The 14409-nt window shown below is 39.9% G+C and overlaps 1 protein-coding gene across 1 annotated transcript; it reads right to left on the minus strand.

Moving 5' to 3' along the window:
- Positions 1-744: 744 nt before the first annotated feature.
- On the minus strand, positions 745-11502 carry shisa4 (shisa family member 4). Its single transcript, XM_037102153.1, has 5 exons — positions 11160-11502; positions 7684-7861; positions 5856-5992; positions 5570-5761; positions 745-4056 (listed from the first exon to the last, which is right to left on the minus strand). Exons 1-5 carry the CDS (start codon positions 11242-11244, stop codon positions 4016-4018), a joined length of 633 nt encoding a protein of 210 aa, XP_036958048.1. The 5' UTR covers positions 11245-11502; the 3' UTR covers positions 745-4015.
- Positions 11503-14409: the final 2907 nt, after the last annotated feature.

A 14409-nucleotide genomic window follows, 5' to 3' on the forward strand; every position in this document is an offset into this window, starting at 1 on the left:
GGAACAGTCTGTGTTGTGTTGCATTACTTCCTATAGTTTTGTCGGGAGTAACACATTTTCTTTTTCTTGTCTTTTGTCCAAGATTGAATTGTGTAATGTTTTACAGACCAAAATCTATTTATTCATTTATTTATTTATTTATTCATTTTTAAAATACTTGGCCTGTTGTAATTTAATACAAAACAATATTGTTTTAGAGTATTATTTTGGCAAAAGTGTGAGCAGCCCATATAAATACTTGAGTAAAAGTCTTAAAAGTGACTGATATTAAATGTACTTAAGTACATAAAGTCACCTTCTGGCAATGAATCTATATATGTCGAAACAAAGCAAAATCAAATTTATCAAATAAATGTAGTGGAGTAACAAGTACAACATCAGCCTCCAGATTATAGAGGAATGAAAGTATTAAGTAAAAAAGAAAGTACTAAAGTACAAGAACTTAACAATTAACTACATTACTTGAATACATGTATTTAGCTGCATCCCATCATTGACAGAATATAAAATGTAAAATATACTTATCTCACGGTTGCACTGCAAATTATACAATACATTCTTGTGCATATTTGAGCGCAAATATGCAAATGATTGGTTGATGGCAGTGTTGCCTGTGATGATGTTTAACAGTGTTTGTAGGTTAATATGGACATCTAGTGGTGGAAGTGCTGTAAACACTCACTGAGACACTTTTTCCTCTATAATCACATCTCTTGGAAACAAAGAGGACACGGGAGACAGTTGTATTTTACATTCCAAAGTTAAATTTTATGTTAATAGAAATAAAAACTTCTCACTCACTTTATATTACAATGTCATACCATCCATATGACGACAGACAAAAAGCCACCTAGACAAGTTATTTTTGCCAACTGACGTCAGTTTCATTATTAAAACACACTCATGGAGTTGGTTTAGAAGCACAAATAAAACAGGAAAAACATCATTGAGCAACTGTTATGTCAAACTACATATGAAAGCATCTTACAAAGAAAAGTCCAGTGTTCTCTTTGTGCTTTACAGAGGCTCAACAAAGCTGTACAGAAGGACGTCGCCGTCGGAGGAAACAATTTATGCTGTAAACTAACAGGTCCTGTCTGGTTCACTGCAGCGAGACAGGATACAGCAGTGAGGTCTCAGTCTCAAGGAAAAGTTTACTGATCAGCATGACAACTGTGTTCCTAGTGTGCATTGCTGCCACGTCAGAAAAAAGAAAAATGACTACGCAATAACTATAAACGATTGATCGTATTATAATCTCAAATATATCAAGATATAATAAGAAATTCTGACGTTATAATAATATATTATTCATGTCATTCAACTTTATAACCTTATAACACGATGTTTATCAATTTTTCAATTCCGGCTTGGCAGTAGTATGCTGCCATAATTTTAAGATTAATTATTAAAAGTGTTTTCACCTTACAACAAGATATGCTCATGTTATTGTAATAAAACATTTTTCTTGTTATAACATTTTACTATTATCCTGTTATGAAGTGAATGATTCCAGTTATAAGTCAGTCATTAATTAATAAATACATTTATTAACAACCTTTTTCTGGCTTGGCCACAATACACCGCCGTAAGTTTGAGATAAACTATGTATTCACGTTATAACAACATTTTTAGTATTATAAGAACAAGTATGTTCTAAGAATATACTATTAAACTTGAAATGTTTAATGTTATAACGATGCGCAATTAATCTTGTTATAAAGAAAATAATTCAGATCATAACCTGAAATCTTATATTGTTATAACTAGATTCTGATCTTTTCTTCTTTCCTTCTTTTTTCTGGCTTGGCAGCGACACACTGCCATTAGTTTGAGATAAATAACCTCTACATAAAATAAACCAGGCGTCACCCAGTAGTCTGACAGCTAACTGTACAACACATGCTTGAGACGTCATGTTTTACAGTTCATACATTTTACAAGGGGCACATTACAGAGTAATTACAGGCTACAGACCCTGACCTCACTGGAGCCCAGACCTGTACGTGTAAATTTAAAAGGAATAGTTTGACAATTTAGGAAACACACCCAGCATAGATTATCTGCTTTCTTGAATGCCAGAGGAGAGGACTGATGCCACCCACATATTGCTAAGTGGACCAGCCACAGCTAGTTGGCTTAGCTTAGCACAAAGACTGGAAACAGGGGGAAACAGCTAGCCTGCCAAAAAAAAGTGACAAAATCCACTTATGCACTGTTATTAACACATAAATGTACACAAATGTAAAAATGAACATTTGCCATTTCACATTGTTATATTGTTATGTGCTAGACTTTTCATATAGCTTTGACTGGCGACCGCTCTTAGCTAAGAAATCCTTCCACCACACAACCTCGCAGAAAATGGCAAAAAGTGTTTTTAACACTTGGATTAAAGAAACAAGATATAATAGTTGTAAAATAGTTTAATTGTTGCCCCAGGATTCAGGCTAGCAGTTTCCAGTCCATCTTTGTTGGTTGCTGAATTAAGCTAACCAGCTTAACCTCAAGCTAACAGCTAGCTTAGCAAACATACAAACTTACCAAACAGACATGAGATTGGTTTTCATATCCTCATCCTAACTTGAGGCAAGACAGCACATTAGCATTTTTCCCCCCAAAATGTCAAACTATCGGTCAACAAAACCCATTTTTTCCCACAGTAGTTATTTTTGGCTTCGTAGCTTGTCCAGAAGGTGAGAACCCATTCACAGTAATAGGTAACCTTAATAATAGTAATAAATACGTCATGGAAAGATGCTAAAACGCCATATCTTATGTTACAATAACAATACATTATGTTTTAAAATAACTTGTTACAATATCATAAAATATTCAGCAGAAGAAGAACAGATTTACAAAATATGTATTTAAATAGTTAATCTCTTTTTTTTTTTCCCCATCACGGTTAATTATTGTAAGGCGGGACATTTCTGTTTATATCGAGCAGCGTGACCTGCAACTCCCCTGACCTGATATGTTACAAGAGAAATAAACAGTTAACATGTACTTCACTGTAAAGCGGCACACCTGCCGTTATGGGATTAATCTAAAGACTCATTACGAATTCATTTGAAAACCACAAAAGAAGCATGAGAGGACAGATAACTTTGACTGGGGGTAGCATGCTGATGTTCAGATGTTACATTACAATGGTACATCTAATATACTACCGTGGAGTAAATTAGTCAAGTCAGACATGGAAAAGAAGAGACAGAGTTGAAGCTAGCAGGTGACTAAAGGCTTCTTACACAGAGTTAGGGAGTGCCATATAATCCATGAGGCCATTGGAACAAATTTAAGACAGCGTCGCACTGCCTTTGAGCCACACACACACACGTCACCTTTTTAATCAAACATGCAATTTGTTTTTTCACCTTTAACCCGAAACCACATCCTAGAAAAGAAAAACCCATTGTTAATCATATTTGGAGAATGCAGATCGATGACCTGGAATGTAGCCACAGGCAGTTAACAATTTAATCGAATTTAACAAAAGCGAGGAAGTAAACCATTTTCTCCCCCCTCCTTTAATAAATGACCAGGGAGCGCCCCCGTCTTCAGGTGACCAGGTGACACCCTGTCAGTGAGGTGAGTGTGTCTGAGCAGAAGTGGCAGCACGGAGCGGAGAAGTTGGCCGAATACCCCACTCACTTTAGGGATGGTGTGGCGCCCTCTGTGAAACCCGCTGGGAGCAATCAGGCATCAGGTTGCAGACTCATGTAAATACCCCAGAAAAATAGGACAATGTTGCAAAGAAACAAACAAACAAAACAAAAACCCCCTTAAAGTGCCTCCTGTTCTCTTTCACAGGCAAACCACTGCTAGTCAAGCTGTAGTGTTTATTTGAGCGTGTGTGTGTGTCTGTGTGTCTGTCTGAGTGTGTGAGAGATTGTTGCTGCCTTCTCCTTTCCAAACAGTCATTTCTCTCCGTTGCTGCCGTTTCTCACTCTGTGTGTGTGTGCATGTGTGTGTGTGTCTGTGTGTGTGTTTGTGTTGTGTGCAGACGAGCCCATCAGTGACCAGGATACTGAGGTGGAGAGTACGGTGGAGGGGCTGAAAGACAAGCAGGTGAAACATGAAATTAAGACAAATCATCATGAAGTTCTATGATTACCAAAAACAAATAAACAAATCAAAGAATTCCGTGGGATTGATCCTCTGAAAAAGGTCTGTGAAACAAATGACCTTCCTTGAGTCCCATGATCACACGAGAGACTTGTTGCTGCAGGCAGCCGCAAAGCACGTCTTGGTCAAAACATCATGGCTCATTTATGCCCAGTGCTAGATGTGCATACGGGAGGGAGCCTTCTGTCCAAACTGTGCATTCATTTTGACCATATATTTCTGATAGTAGTTGTCAGGGGTGTTGCCAAAAGTTTAAGCGAGACACAACAACAGTACAGTAGAAAGAAGTTTTAAAAATGGATGAACTTCTATGCAATTCGGTGAGAAGTTTTAAACATCTATATGATGTTACTCTGTGCAGGCACAGAGACAAACAGTAACTACAGAACAGCTGGGAGGAGACTGGGCAGGAATTTAATATGAGTTGGACAGCGGCAAAGGAAAAGTGGAGAAGTGGACTCTGAGCATGTCGTGTCGAAACAGAAGTATCTAATTATGTATGTAAAGGGAGCCTAAATAAGCCTTTTGGAGTCCTACAATTCAGAAGTGATTCACAAATGTCAAAAATTCAAGCAAGAGACCCCTTTAATATACATTCAATAGAACAATTGGTTTGTAACGTAAAAAAATAGATTCCGAATCAAACTGGACACCAAAGATTCACACTCCCAGTGCAGCCTAGTCAACTGGTGGTTGCGCAAGAAAACTGTCTAGTTAGAAAGCGTTCCCCCTCTGGGAAGCATGAGTGAATTTCATGACAAGCTGCCTCTTAGAAGACATCCACTTTGTCCAAATACTGAATTGGGATATCTGCTGATACTGACAGTGATACCAATACTCTTTTCTTTCTTGAGTATTGTTATTATCATAATAAATGTGGTTTTTGTTGTTGGTATTGTGTGTAAGCTTACACGAGGCTTTGGTTAACCTCATTACACAAAAAAAAAATAACACCAAAGAGTAATACCTTTAGATGTAGTCCAAAGCAATTCATTTGAACAGCAGGTTAAGTAGGCTTCACGAAAAAAAAGGGTGCAGGAAAGCAAATTGCTATGGCAACTCCTTTCATGTTTCGAACAGCTTGAATAAATCAAGAGCAAAGCAATGCATTTCATTAGATTACCGGTCTAAGTGGATTTCTATACATGAGTTCAAAAATATCCTCAATAGATTTCATGGCAATTTGCCCGGTAGGACCCGAAAATCAACATATTATTAACTCACTCTCTGTTGTTAGGCAGGGCAATAAACACAGGAGGCACAATTTGCCTTTATCCTTTTGGCTCCAGCAGGGTTTGTGTCATATTCAGTTGATAATACTACATCAATCAAGCCAATTTACTTTCCAACAGCTTGTACTGTGTATATTGTAGGGTTTTTTTTGCAATATTTTGTAAAAGAAATAGCTTTTCAAATTGGTGATCAATAATGCCACTCTTACCCTGGCTGTATGCAGGATCCATCAGGTGTGGCGGATAAGGTCCGGGCTGCATCATCGGGTACTGTGGGGGCATGCCGGGGTACTGAGGCGCCATTGGATAACCTGGGTGTGGATACTCGGTGGGTCCCAGTGGTTTACCGTAAGCATCGTACATGGGCTCCACTGGGTAGCTGGCCATGGGGATCTGCTGGGCTGATGGTCAAAAATGTACAGACTGCTGTGAAGGGAAACCTACAACCATGTGGAATTTCTGCTCAAGCGTGGCCATAAAGAGTAGAGCTCTCACCATCGTAAGGCGTCCTGCCCCTCTGCTGCCTTCTCTGGTACAGATAACAGCAGGAGCACATGAAGCAGCAGACCATGGTGGCAATGACGGCCACGAACAGGAGGATGGAGGAGGCGATGCCAGCCAAAGTTGTGGGGCTGAGATGAGAGAAAGAACACGTTACAAAGAACTCCTCTTATTTTCATCACGTAGCCTGGCATTGTTCCTACCACTCTATCGCGCTCGTTATGACTCACTTTGGCGAGGATTAAAGCACAGATGGAAGTGATGTGAGGTTTCTGATTCAGACACGCCATTCAAAACACACTGACCCTGAAATCACATTCGAGTTAATGACAAACACTCTGCATCTCTCTGTCTCTCTGACAGATTCCATCACCTTCGAGTCTCAGCGAAGAAAACAAAGCCCTCCATTTCAGCTCTGCCTCCACCACCCACTGATCTGATCTCCCATTGGGCTTAATAAGCTGCAGGTTGTCTGCTCGCGACTGGATGGTGATGGATGGTTTCCAGCGCCAAGGAGGATTATTGCCATGTTGCTTTTGTTGTCGCAGTCTCTTGGGTGCGAGCTTGCTTAGTCCAGCACTATCAGGATCTCCCGCAGGGGACTAAACACCGCAGATAGCACAGATAGCTGATGTAACAGAACGACTAATGTGAACATATTACACTGTGGGGACCAAAGCGGGGTCATTAAGTCAAATGTAGCCGATGGGACATGTGGACAGTTTAAGAGTGTCTAAACTTCAGATAGAGTGCAGGGTGACGGCGGACAACTATTTTCTGGACATGTTCATACAATGGGCATGATGTCTTTTAAATCCAGTTTTACAGCAAGCTTTTACTGAGCAAATCGTACACAGATTTAGCCAAGCTCTCGGTTGCCACACTGACACAATCTTATATGTGGGTGGCTGATGTCTAGCCAACGTAAGCATCCAGACACCTACATCACGTGGGAGAAAGGCTTCAGAAGGGCTTGGGAATAAAGCATTTTCACGGAAAATGGATGGATTTGACTAGACAAGAGACAATGCTGTGAAGCTTCATATTAATATAAAAACCTCAAAAGCACAAAAAATATAATGGACCCACCCTTTAAGATACAGGAAAAGATACCAGAGTAGGTGTAAAAACTTTTTTGACGCACTCTTAGTGCATCTCTTCCACTCAGGACATAACGAGGGTGTGAAATAAGGGCCGGTGTTGCAGGTATAGCACATGTCTGCACCAACCTGCTATCGCTTTACAGAAGATATATGCTAAGGCAGCGCTGCATGTACTTGAATTTGACCCACTTTTGTCTGCATTTCTCTGTGTGATGCATTTTGTGTCTGTTATTTTTTTGTATATATTTGTACATGACAGGCTTTATGTCCAAGACAAATTTCACTAGGGGACAAATAAGGCAATCTTGAAAATACTTTCTTAATCTTACATTTTTTTTTTCAGTCAGCACTAATCCAAATACCATTCGGTGATCCCTGTTAACTTACATAATGCAACTGCTACTAACGCAGCTATCTGACAAATTTATCGCATAAAATTCCTCCACTTCAAACGCAGTTTTTGTATTAAATAATTTATTTCAATCCTTATCTCGTTTTCATGGGTATTTCAAGACACATCTTGCAGCGAAAGGGATATTTGTGCAGACTTTCCTTAAGCAAGATGTTACAGTGTTCTGTCTGCCTACAGGAAATGAAGGACATGCGATCCCGCGGTGATAGCTTTGAATCGTGAACACAAACACCGGCTCTTGGTGTTGAGCAAATGAATAAATAGGTCATTAAATTAAATCCCTGCTGCTGCAGCCGTCATTCCCCACCTGAACTGGAAGAGCATGCAGCGTTTCTGCTCCCTCTCTGTGATCATCTTGAAGGCGTCCAGGCAGCAGTAGCGCCGGTGGCAGTTCCCACAGCAGAATGTGATGAGAGGGCAGTCGAAGCCGTTGTGCCAGGTGCCGTTTTTGTCCACGTACCACAGACAGTCCTCGTTCCCACTGACTGCAAAACAAACGCAACACAAAGTGTTAGGCCCGCCGACTCTACAGGGTAGATGATCAAAAAAGGTAAAGAACAGAAGGGAGCAGAGAGGGAAAGAAGGAGGAAGCAGCAGGTCAGTCGGAGCTCGTTCTCTTCATACGATCTCAGCTTTACAGACGTGCTTTCTGTCTCTGTTTTATGACACATTTTCAAGGTGATTTACTGCTTTGTTTTGCCTTCAGGATAAAATAAATATGTATGTTGAACATGTAGCTCTTCTTTCTTTACATCTTTCCAGTTCCAGGCCAAACACGGTCATGATGCATTATTCAGCGGTTCCCTGTGGTTGAGGTTGCAAACTGATTAGGGCTCAAGTATGTTACCCAGGAGATTTAAAGGTCTAAAATAAGTCATTAATTCTGGACTTTTTTCCTATTTATCGACTTGTTTTTTGGTTTAAAAACGCCAGAAAACAGTCAAATAAATGCCTGTCCAGTATAATATCAACAGCCTAAAAACCCCAAATAATTGATTTACTATGATATGACCAGGCAAAGCAGCATAATTCTCACAGTTGAGAACCCAATTTAATTGACAAGTGTGCATATGATTAACTTTGAATGAATTAAAAAAAAAATTGGAGAAATAACACTCAGATGTGCAGTGTTACAGGTCTGTTGTTTGTTGTGTGTTGAGCAGCAATCATTATTAGGTGGACCTTGAAAAGCAGGAGAGGAAGAACAAAATGATGCAGGACTACAGTCTGCAGAGTGGAGGACAGAAGACGAGCCAGTGAGACAGGTGACATTATGGTGTGTGTATGTGCAGGCGGCGCTGCATGTACTTGAAATTGGCCTATTTATGTCTGCCGTTGTCTGTGAGATGCACTTTCTTTCTGTTATTTATTGCATGTACGTTCAGAACACATCTTTTACGTGGCAGCCGTTTTGTCCAAGGCAAAGTTCCCTGGGGATAAAAGAAGTAAATCTTTAATCTTGAAAATACATTTCCCCGCCTTGAATAGACGTGTGCATATGATTTGATCTTTGCAAAAGCTAGAAATGAAAACAAAACTGATGAAATAACAGACAGATCTGTGATGTTTTAGCTCTGCGGTCTCTCAGGATAGACAAAGTTTCATATCCCAGCTAAGAAACACACAATCTTTCATCACAATAAATGCACAGTAAGTCTTAAATTAAGTTGCAAGGACTGCTGGTATAATTATGTTTTCCACAGCAGAGAATTAAAGTCACTATAATTACAGCCACATGTGCGCCGGCTGCTAAAAGGTAACAGTGAGTTTTACAACGCAGTCTGAGAGAGCCCTGACAGAAACCGTTTGTTTGACTACATGATCTCACTGGACAGCGTATGTAAATTAAAAGACACATTTTTTCTCGGTGAGCTGCTTTTCATCGATGAGCCGAGGGATATTTTTCCAAGCATATTAAACTGATGGAAAGTCCATTAGAGGATGTCTGCAGTAGAGTGTTCAGCCAAGATCTATACAGACTTGGCTCCTGAAGTGGTTTAGAATAATTTGAGATGACCTTTGAGTGCTGAACAGAGAACACATACGCTGCCATTTGTTATCAGAAAAACTATTATTGTGTAGTATTGTTTGTCTCCGTGTTGCCTCTTATCTTGTTGGAGTACAGTTAAATAAAAGCATACATATTACATATTGCCTTGTACTTAATGCTGGCAAAATCCAATATGATATAGAGTATATGGCTTATATGGCATAACCTGTAAAAAAAAAAAAATAAATAAATACTCTCTACGAATAAAGTTTGATTGATCTGTAAAACTAAGGCTTGAAATCACAGCGTGAGCTGTCAAGTCAAAAATGTATTTATTTTCCAACACAATAGCTAGTACCTTGTAGAAAAAATAATAAATAAATAGTAACGTTAGTTGAAAACTAAAATAGATGGTAGAGAAAAGCTAACACTATTGGTGAGTTAATGCTAAAAGGTGCAATATGTAAGACTTGGCCGCCTGTTGAATTCATAGCAAATGGAGAAGACGAGTTTCAGTAGGCTAACCCGGAAGTTAGCGTCGACCCGATTCACTAATCCCAAAGCCTATGGGATTTTTGAATATCGCCGGAAATAAGATTATGATTCGGACACATTTTGTTCGACAAGATAATTCTCAAATCTGAACACCACATTTGAGATTTTCAGGCGGAAATGAAATCGCTAGAAGTCAAAAATTAACATCAGGCTATAAACAGAATACAGAGCGGTCGCATGACTTAAACGCCACCACCATGAAGCGTCTTACTACACAACTGCAATGCAAGTTTTCCGTAAATTGATAAAACTGCAAGTCGTTAAATTAGAGCTGGAATAGTTTGTAACTAAAGTCAGCCTGTACAGTAGGACTGGTGAGCAGATGAGTCTCTGTGTTGGTGACAACCTCTGCAGTCTCATTTAGCGACCTGTTAGCAACCGCCAATTTTAAAGTCACCTAAATGCTTTATAATTTAATTGTAGGACATTACATGAAGTCGTAGCACAAAACATGAAAATATCTTAAGCCTGAGGTAACCACAGACCTTATTTCAGGCATATAACTGAAAACCTTTTTTGTTTGTTTGTTGACTGTCGACTGAACCAGAAAAATGCTAACTGATTTCCAGGTCTTAGGACTACAAACTGCAGGGCTCTATAGGGGGCAGCATATCGCGGATGTAACCGCTAACTGCTGCTATACTATAGCAGTTGTTAGCTAGTTAGGTCAGTTAGCCGTGCAGCTAGAAGTCCGGACTGGACTGGTGTTCATAGGACCAGGGTAGTCCTTTAGTTCACACTACAAGCCGACCTAGACTAGGACGGGTCAGGACTAGCTGGTTAGCATGCTCAGAGCTATTTTTTTTTCTTCTTTTTTTTTTTAAGTGTTGTTTTCTTAGGTTTCAGCTCAAATTCTTACATATTGCACCTTTGAAAATATTAGCTAAAAAACCCGTCTTTCCTATTTAAATAATAATACAACTACTAAAATATTTGTCTTTTCCAAAACAAACAGCTACATAAAAAACAGGAGGACTAGTTCACAGACGACTGAACTAATGGAGGCTAAATGCGGTCTGGCGCTGAGCAGTGACCGGTTTAGGGAGAGTTATCCAGGCCTGAAATTAACATCGAGGTTACGGGATCACACGTAAACATCAGCATGAGCTCACGGTGGCTGCGGAGAGATGAGACAGACAGCGGCCATGCAGGCAGGCAGGGAGGCAGGCAGGCACAGACAGGGCTGCACGCCTCGGACCGTTATACCGTTAGCTAGCGGCTAGCAGCCATGATCTTACCCGGAGAGGAGCTGAGGACGACGGTGAGCAGCGCCAAAGTCAGCGCGATGAGAGACATGTTGCCCGTTGGAAAGATCATCCCCATCCCGATTCAAAACCAAGCGAGGTGAGATTTCACAGAGGAGCTGTTTTCATCGGTGAAGACAAACGAGAGGACTAACGGTGCTTCTCAGACATCATCCAGCCTCGGGAACAGCACTGGAGACGGGACGGCTTTGTCGATCGGTAATTTATCCGTCGAAATGACACATCGCGGCTGTGACGCCGTTCAACCGGGACGAGGGGGGCGGTGCCTTTCATGTGCGTAGGAAAAATGGCAATCGGAGCTGCGGCTGTGTAGAATGACATCTTTTCTATGACTTGCTTTGAGTATAAATATTGTACATTTAACTCCACCACCAGCCTATTTTTTATTGCAGTTTGCCGAGGTAATTTGAAAGCTTGTATATAACTATAAACTGCAAAAACCTCCAGACTTATACAGGCATTTCTGTATAATATTAAACCCTGAATACCTTATTTTGCTGTTTGATCTGGATGTTTCCTCTCTAAATTGAAAATGTTGTATGATTGATTAGTGTTTGCATCTGGAGGTAGCACAGAATGTGGCTGGTCGAGGCACTGAAATTAAATAGATTTCAGTCTTTATGATGGAGCTCCTGCTAGATCTTTATCTAGACTTGATTTTGGACACCAGTGCCTGTTTGGAGTTTGGAGTTTTTTGCAGATTAAAGATGCGCATGTTATTGCATCAGGGATTATATGATGAAAACATTTCCTCATTTACGGGACAAATAAAGGACATTCTGACTCTGATTCTGATTCTGATAATCCTATAATATATGCAACACTATGAAATGGGCCACTACATGTACATTACTTTTCATATTTTCAGCAGATTTGGTTTTGAATACTGATGACCTTTCACTGCACACTAAATTTTTCTTCCACCACTGAACTCAGGGTTATAAAGCTGGCATGTACTGACTCCATTACTCCATGTTTACGAGCAGCCCTAAATGCACCATGATAGGTCAGAGCAGTCCCCCTCCCCTCCCTGCTCCTCCCTGTAAGGACGTTGCATTAGTGGAGAGAGAGAGAGAGAGAGACTGGACACAGGCTGAAGACAAGAGCTCCTCTTGATGTTACACAGTGACAGTAAAGGCATCTCCATTTCCTGTGAGGGTTTAAACATAATGAGGAAAATAATAATAATAATAATAATAATAATAATAATAATAATAATAATAATAATAATAATAACATCTTGTATAGTTGGGCATCAGAGGTCCAACTTTAATTAGTTTGATTGGAGAAAATATACACTCAAAACACACTTCTGGTTGACTTTATGGCTCTTATGTGAAGCAGGTGAAAAAGTCTGTTCGTCTCTGTGTTTAGGGTTAATGTTGAATGCAAAGAAAAAGATTACTGCTCAGAGCTCCACCTTGTGGAAAATCTGCAGCTTTGTGTTTAGGTCCCAGAGGCACCCTCTATCTAAGAATGAAAAGCTTTTTAATGAATACCTAATATCAGCAGACCGAGCATTTATAAACACAAAACAATAAAGACAGCATGCACACAGGTGTTTGCACGTTTGCCTGACTAGACCTGTTCTGTCTGTGCAAACGTGCAGAATTGAGCCTAGTTTGATTGCACCAGGCCTGTGTTTTTTTAAGCACAGTTGTTGGTAGTAGTAACAATAACAATGTATATTTTATTCAGGTGTCTCAGTGAGCAGCATGCACAACACCAGGGCCCTGAATCTGAAGCGGCTAAAAGTGGGAAACGGGCAGCAAACACCACTACAGACCCACCACACAGGGCGCAACCTGTTCCAACGACTCTCCTCTGGGTCAGATGATACACTGTCAGTAACTTAATTATGTGTTTACATGTGTTTAAATATATACTGTGCTTTGGCAGGTACACATCTTCACTCCATAAATCCTGCACACCGCATTTACAGCGCAGACACAGTACATAAAATACTTTCTGTACTGTATATAGAGTACTCTTTGCACTATTTCTATTTGTTTACAATTGACAGAAACACTTGTATATAGTTAGCTTTTGTTATTGGTCATTGTTGTTTTGATATATATTTTTATACATACCTATTTTTTTTTCCACCTACTTACATGCACATAATAGTTCCATGATTGTATGTTTACCTATATTTTAGCTATTTCTATGACCATTTCTTTCAGCAAACTCCTCATGTGTGTACACATAGTACATAAAGTTGATTCTAATCAAGTTTGGTGTCCTAATTTTGGAAAAGCACCTTCAACGTCAACCTGATCAGAAGCCTAATCAACCAGAATAAGTGAAACACCTTTGTGGACACCTTAAGCTGCTTGCTGTAATCCCTTTAATGTTATTAGCTGGGTCACCTGTGGGTTAAAGGCCATTGATATACAGCTATACCAGCCAACCTGTCTGGCTCTGCAGTCTGTGTTTCTTTGTTGTTCAGGACATTGTCAGTTAGAGCCTGACGAAGTTTTGCTTTTAGACTTCAAGTCATGTCAAGGTATCGGAGCAGCAATGTGTCAAGTTGTCTGCTATGAAAATTGGCAGGATGGCAAGTCAAAGTCAACCTGTCAAAATTAAATCTGGGTGTATTGTTTTAAGTTACCTTAGAAGTGACTTTTAATATCTAAAGAGGGAATGTCCCCCTCCACGTAGACCCAAAGGACACGCTTCAACCCAACTTATCTATGTCAGATGACTTCTGATGAAGTAATGCCTCCAGAAAATGAAAGAACACTCTTCAGAGAGGAGGTTAAAGGCTGATGTTTTTACCGACATGTTGTTGATTTCCCCAAATTTCTGTAGGAAAGGCTTGTTTGCCTGTTTGCAACTGCAGTCTTAGCAGAGTAAATCAGTTGAACCTACCTCATTCCATAGCAATATTATCAGCCCAGTAAATTTGGGAGGAAACCTGCAGTTAACCCACTCTCACAAGTGTCATACATCACAGATACGTTGGGTTTTTCAGTGACAAGATTCAGTGACGTAATGAACGTTCCTTCTTTTGTAGGTGCCTTGGTTGACCCCATGTTTCACAACATTTCTACAGTGGCCTAGAATGGACAAACAAACACTGGCTGATAATAGATGGTGATAATAAGGATGCTATACCCAGCATGACAAAACATAGCATTATGTTCATATTTTCAACACTTGTCAGTCAGCAATATAAAACAGAAGTATCAACAATTTAATCTACTCAGACGTTAAAATATTT

This window comes from Acanthopagrus latus, chromosome 6, assembly GCF_904848185.1.
Source record: "Acanthopagrus latus isolate v.2019 chromosome 6, fAcaLat1.1, whole genome shotgun sequence".
Classification (NCBI taxonomy): Eukaryota; Metazoa; Chordata; class Actinopteri; order Spariformes; family Sparidae; genus Acanthopagrus; species Acanthopagrus latus.

Bases quoted from the DNA above. Each gene is read 5' to 3' on its own strand.
- shisa4 (XM_037102153.1), bottom strand. From the start codon at position 11,244: ATGGGGATGATCTTTCCAACGGGCAACATGTCTCTCATCGCGCTGACT. The intron at 5,762-5,855 runs GTGAGAGCTCTA...TTTGACCATCAG, and splicing joins GGGCAGGACGCCTTACGATG to CCCAGCAGATCCCCATGGCC. The intron at 4,057-5,569 runs GTAAGAGTGGCA...CTTGTCTTTCAG, and splicing joins GGATCCTGCATACAGCCAGG to CCCCTCCACCGTACTCTCCA.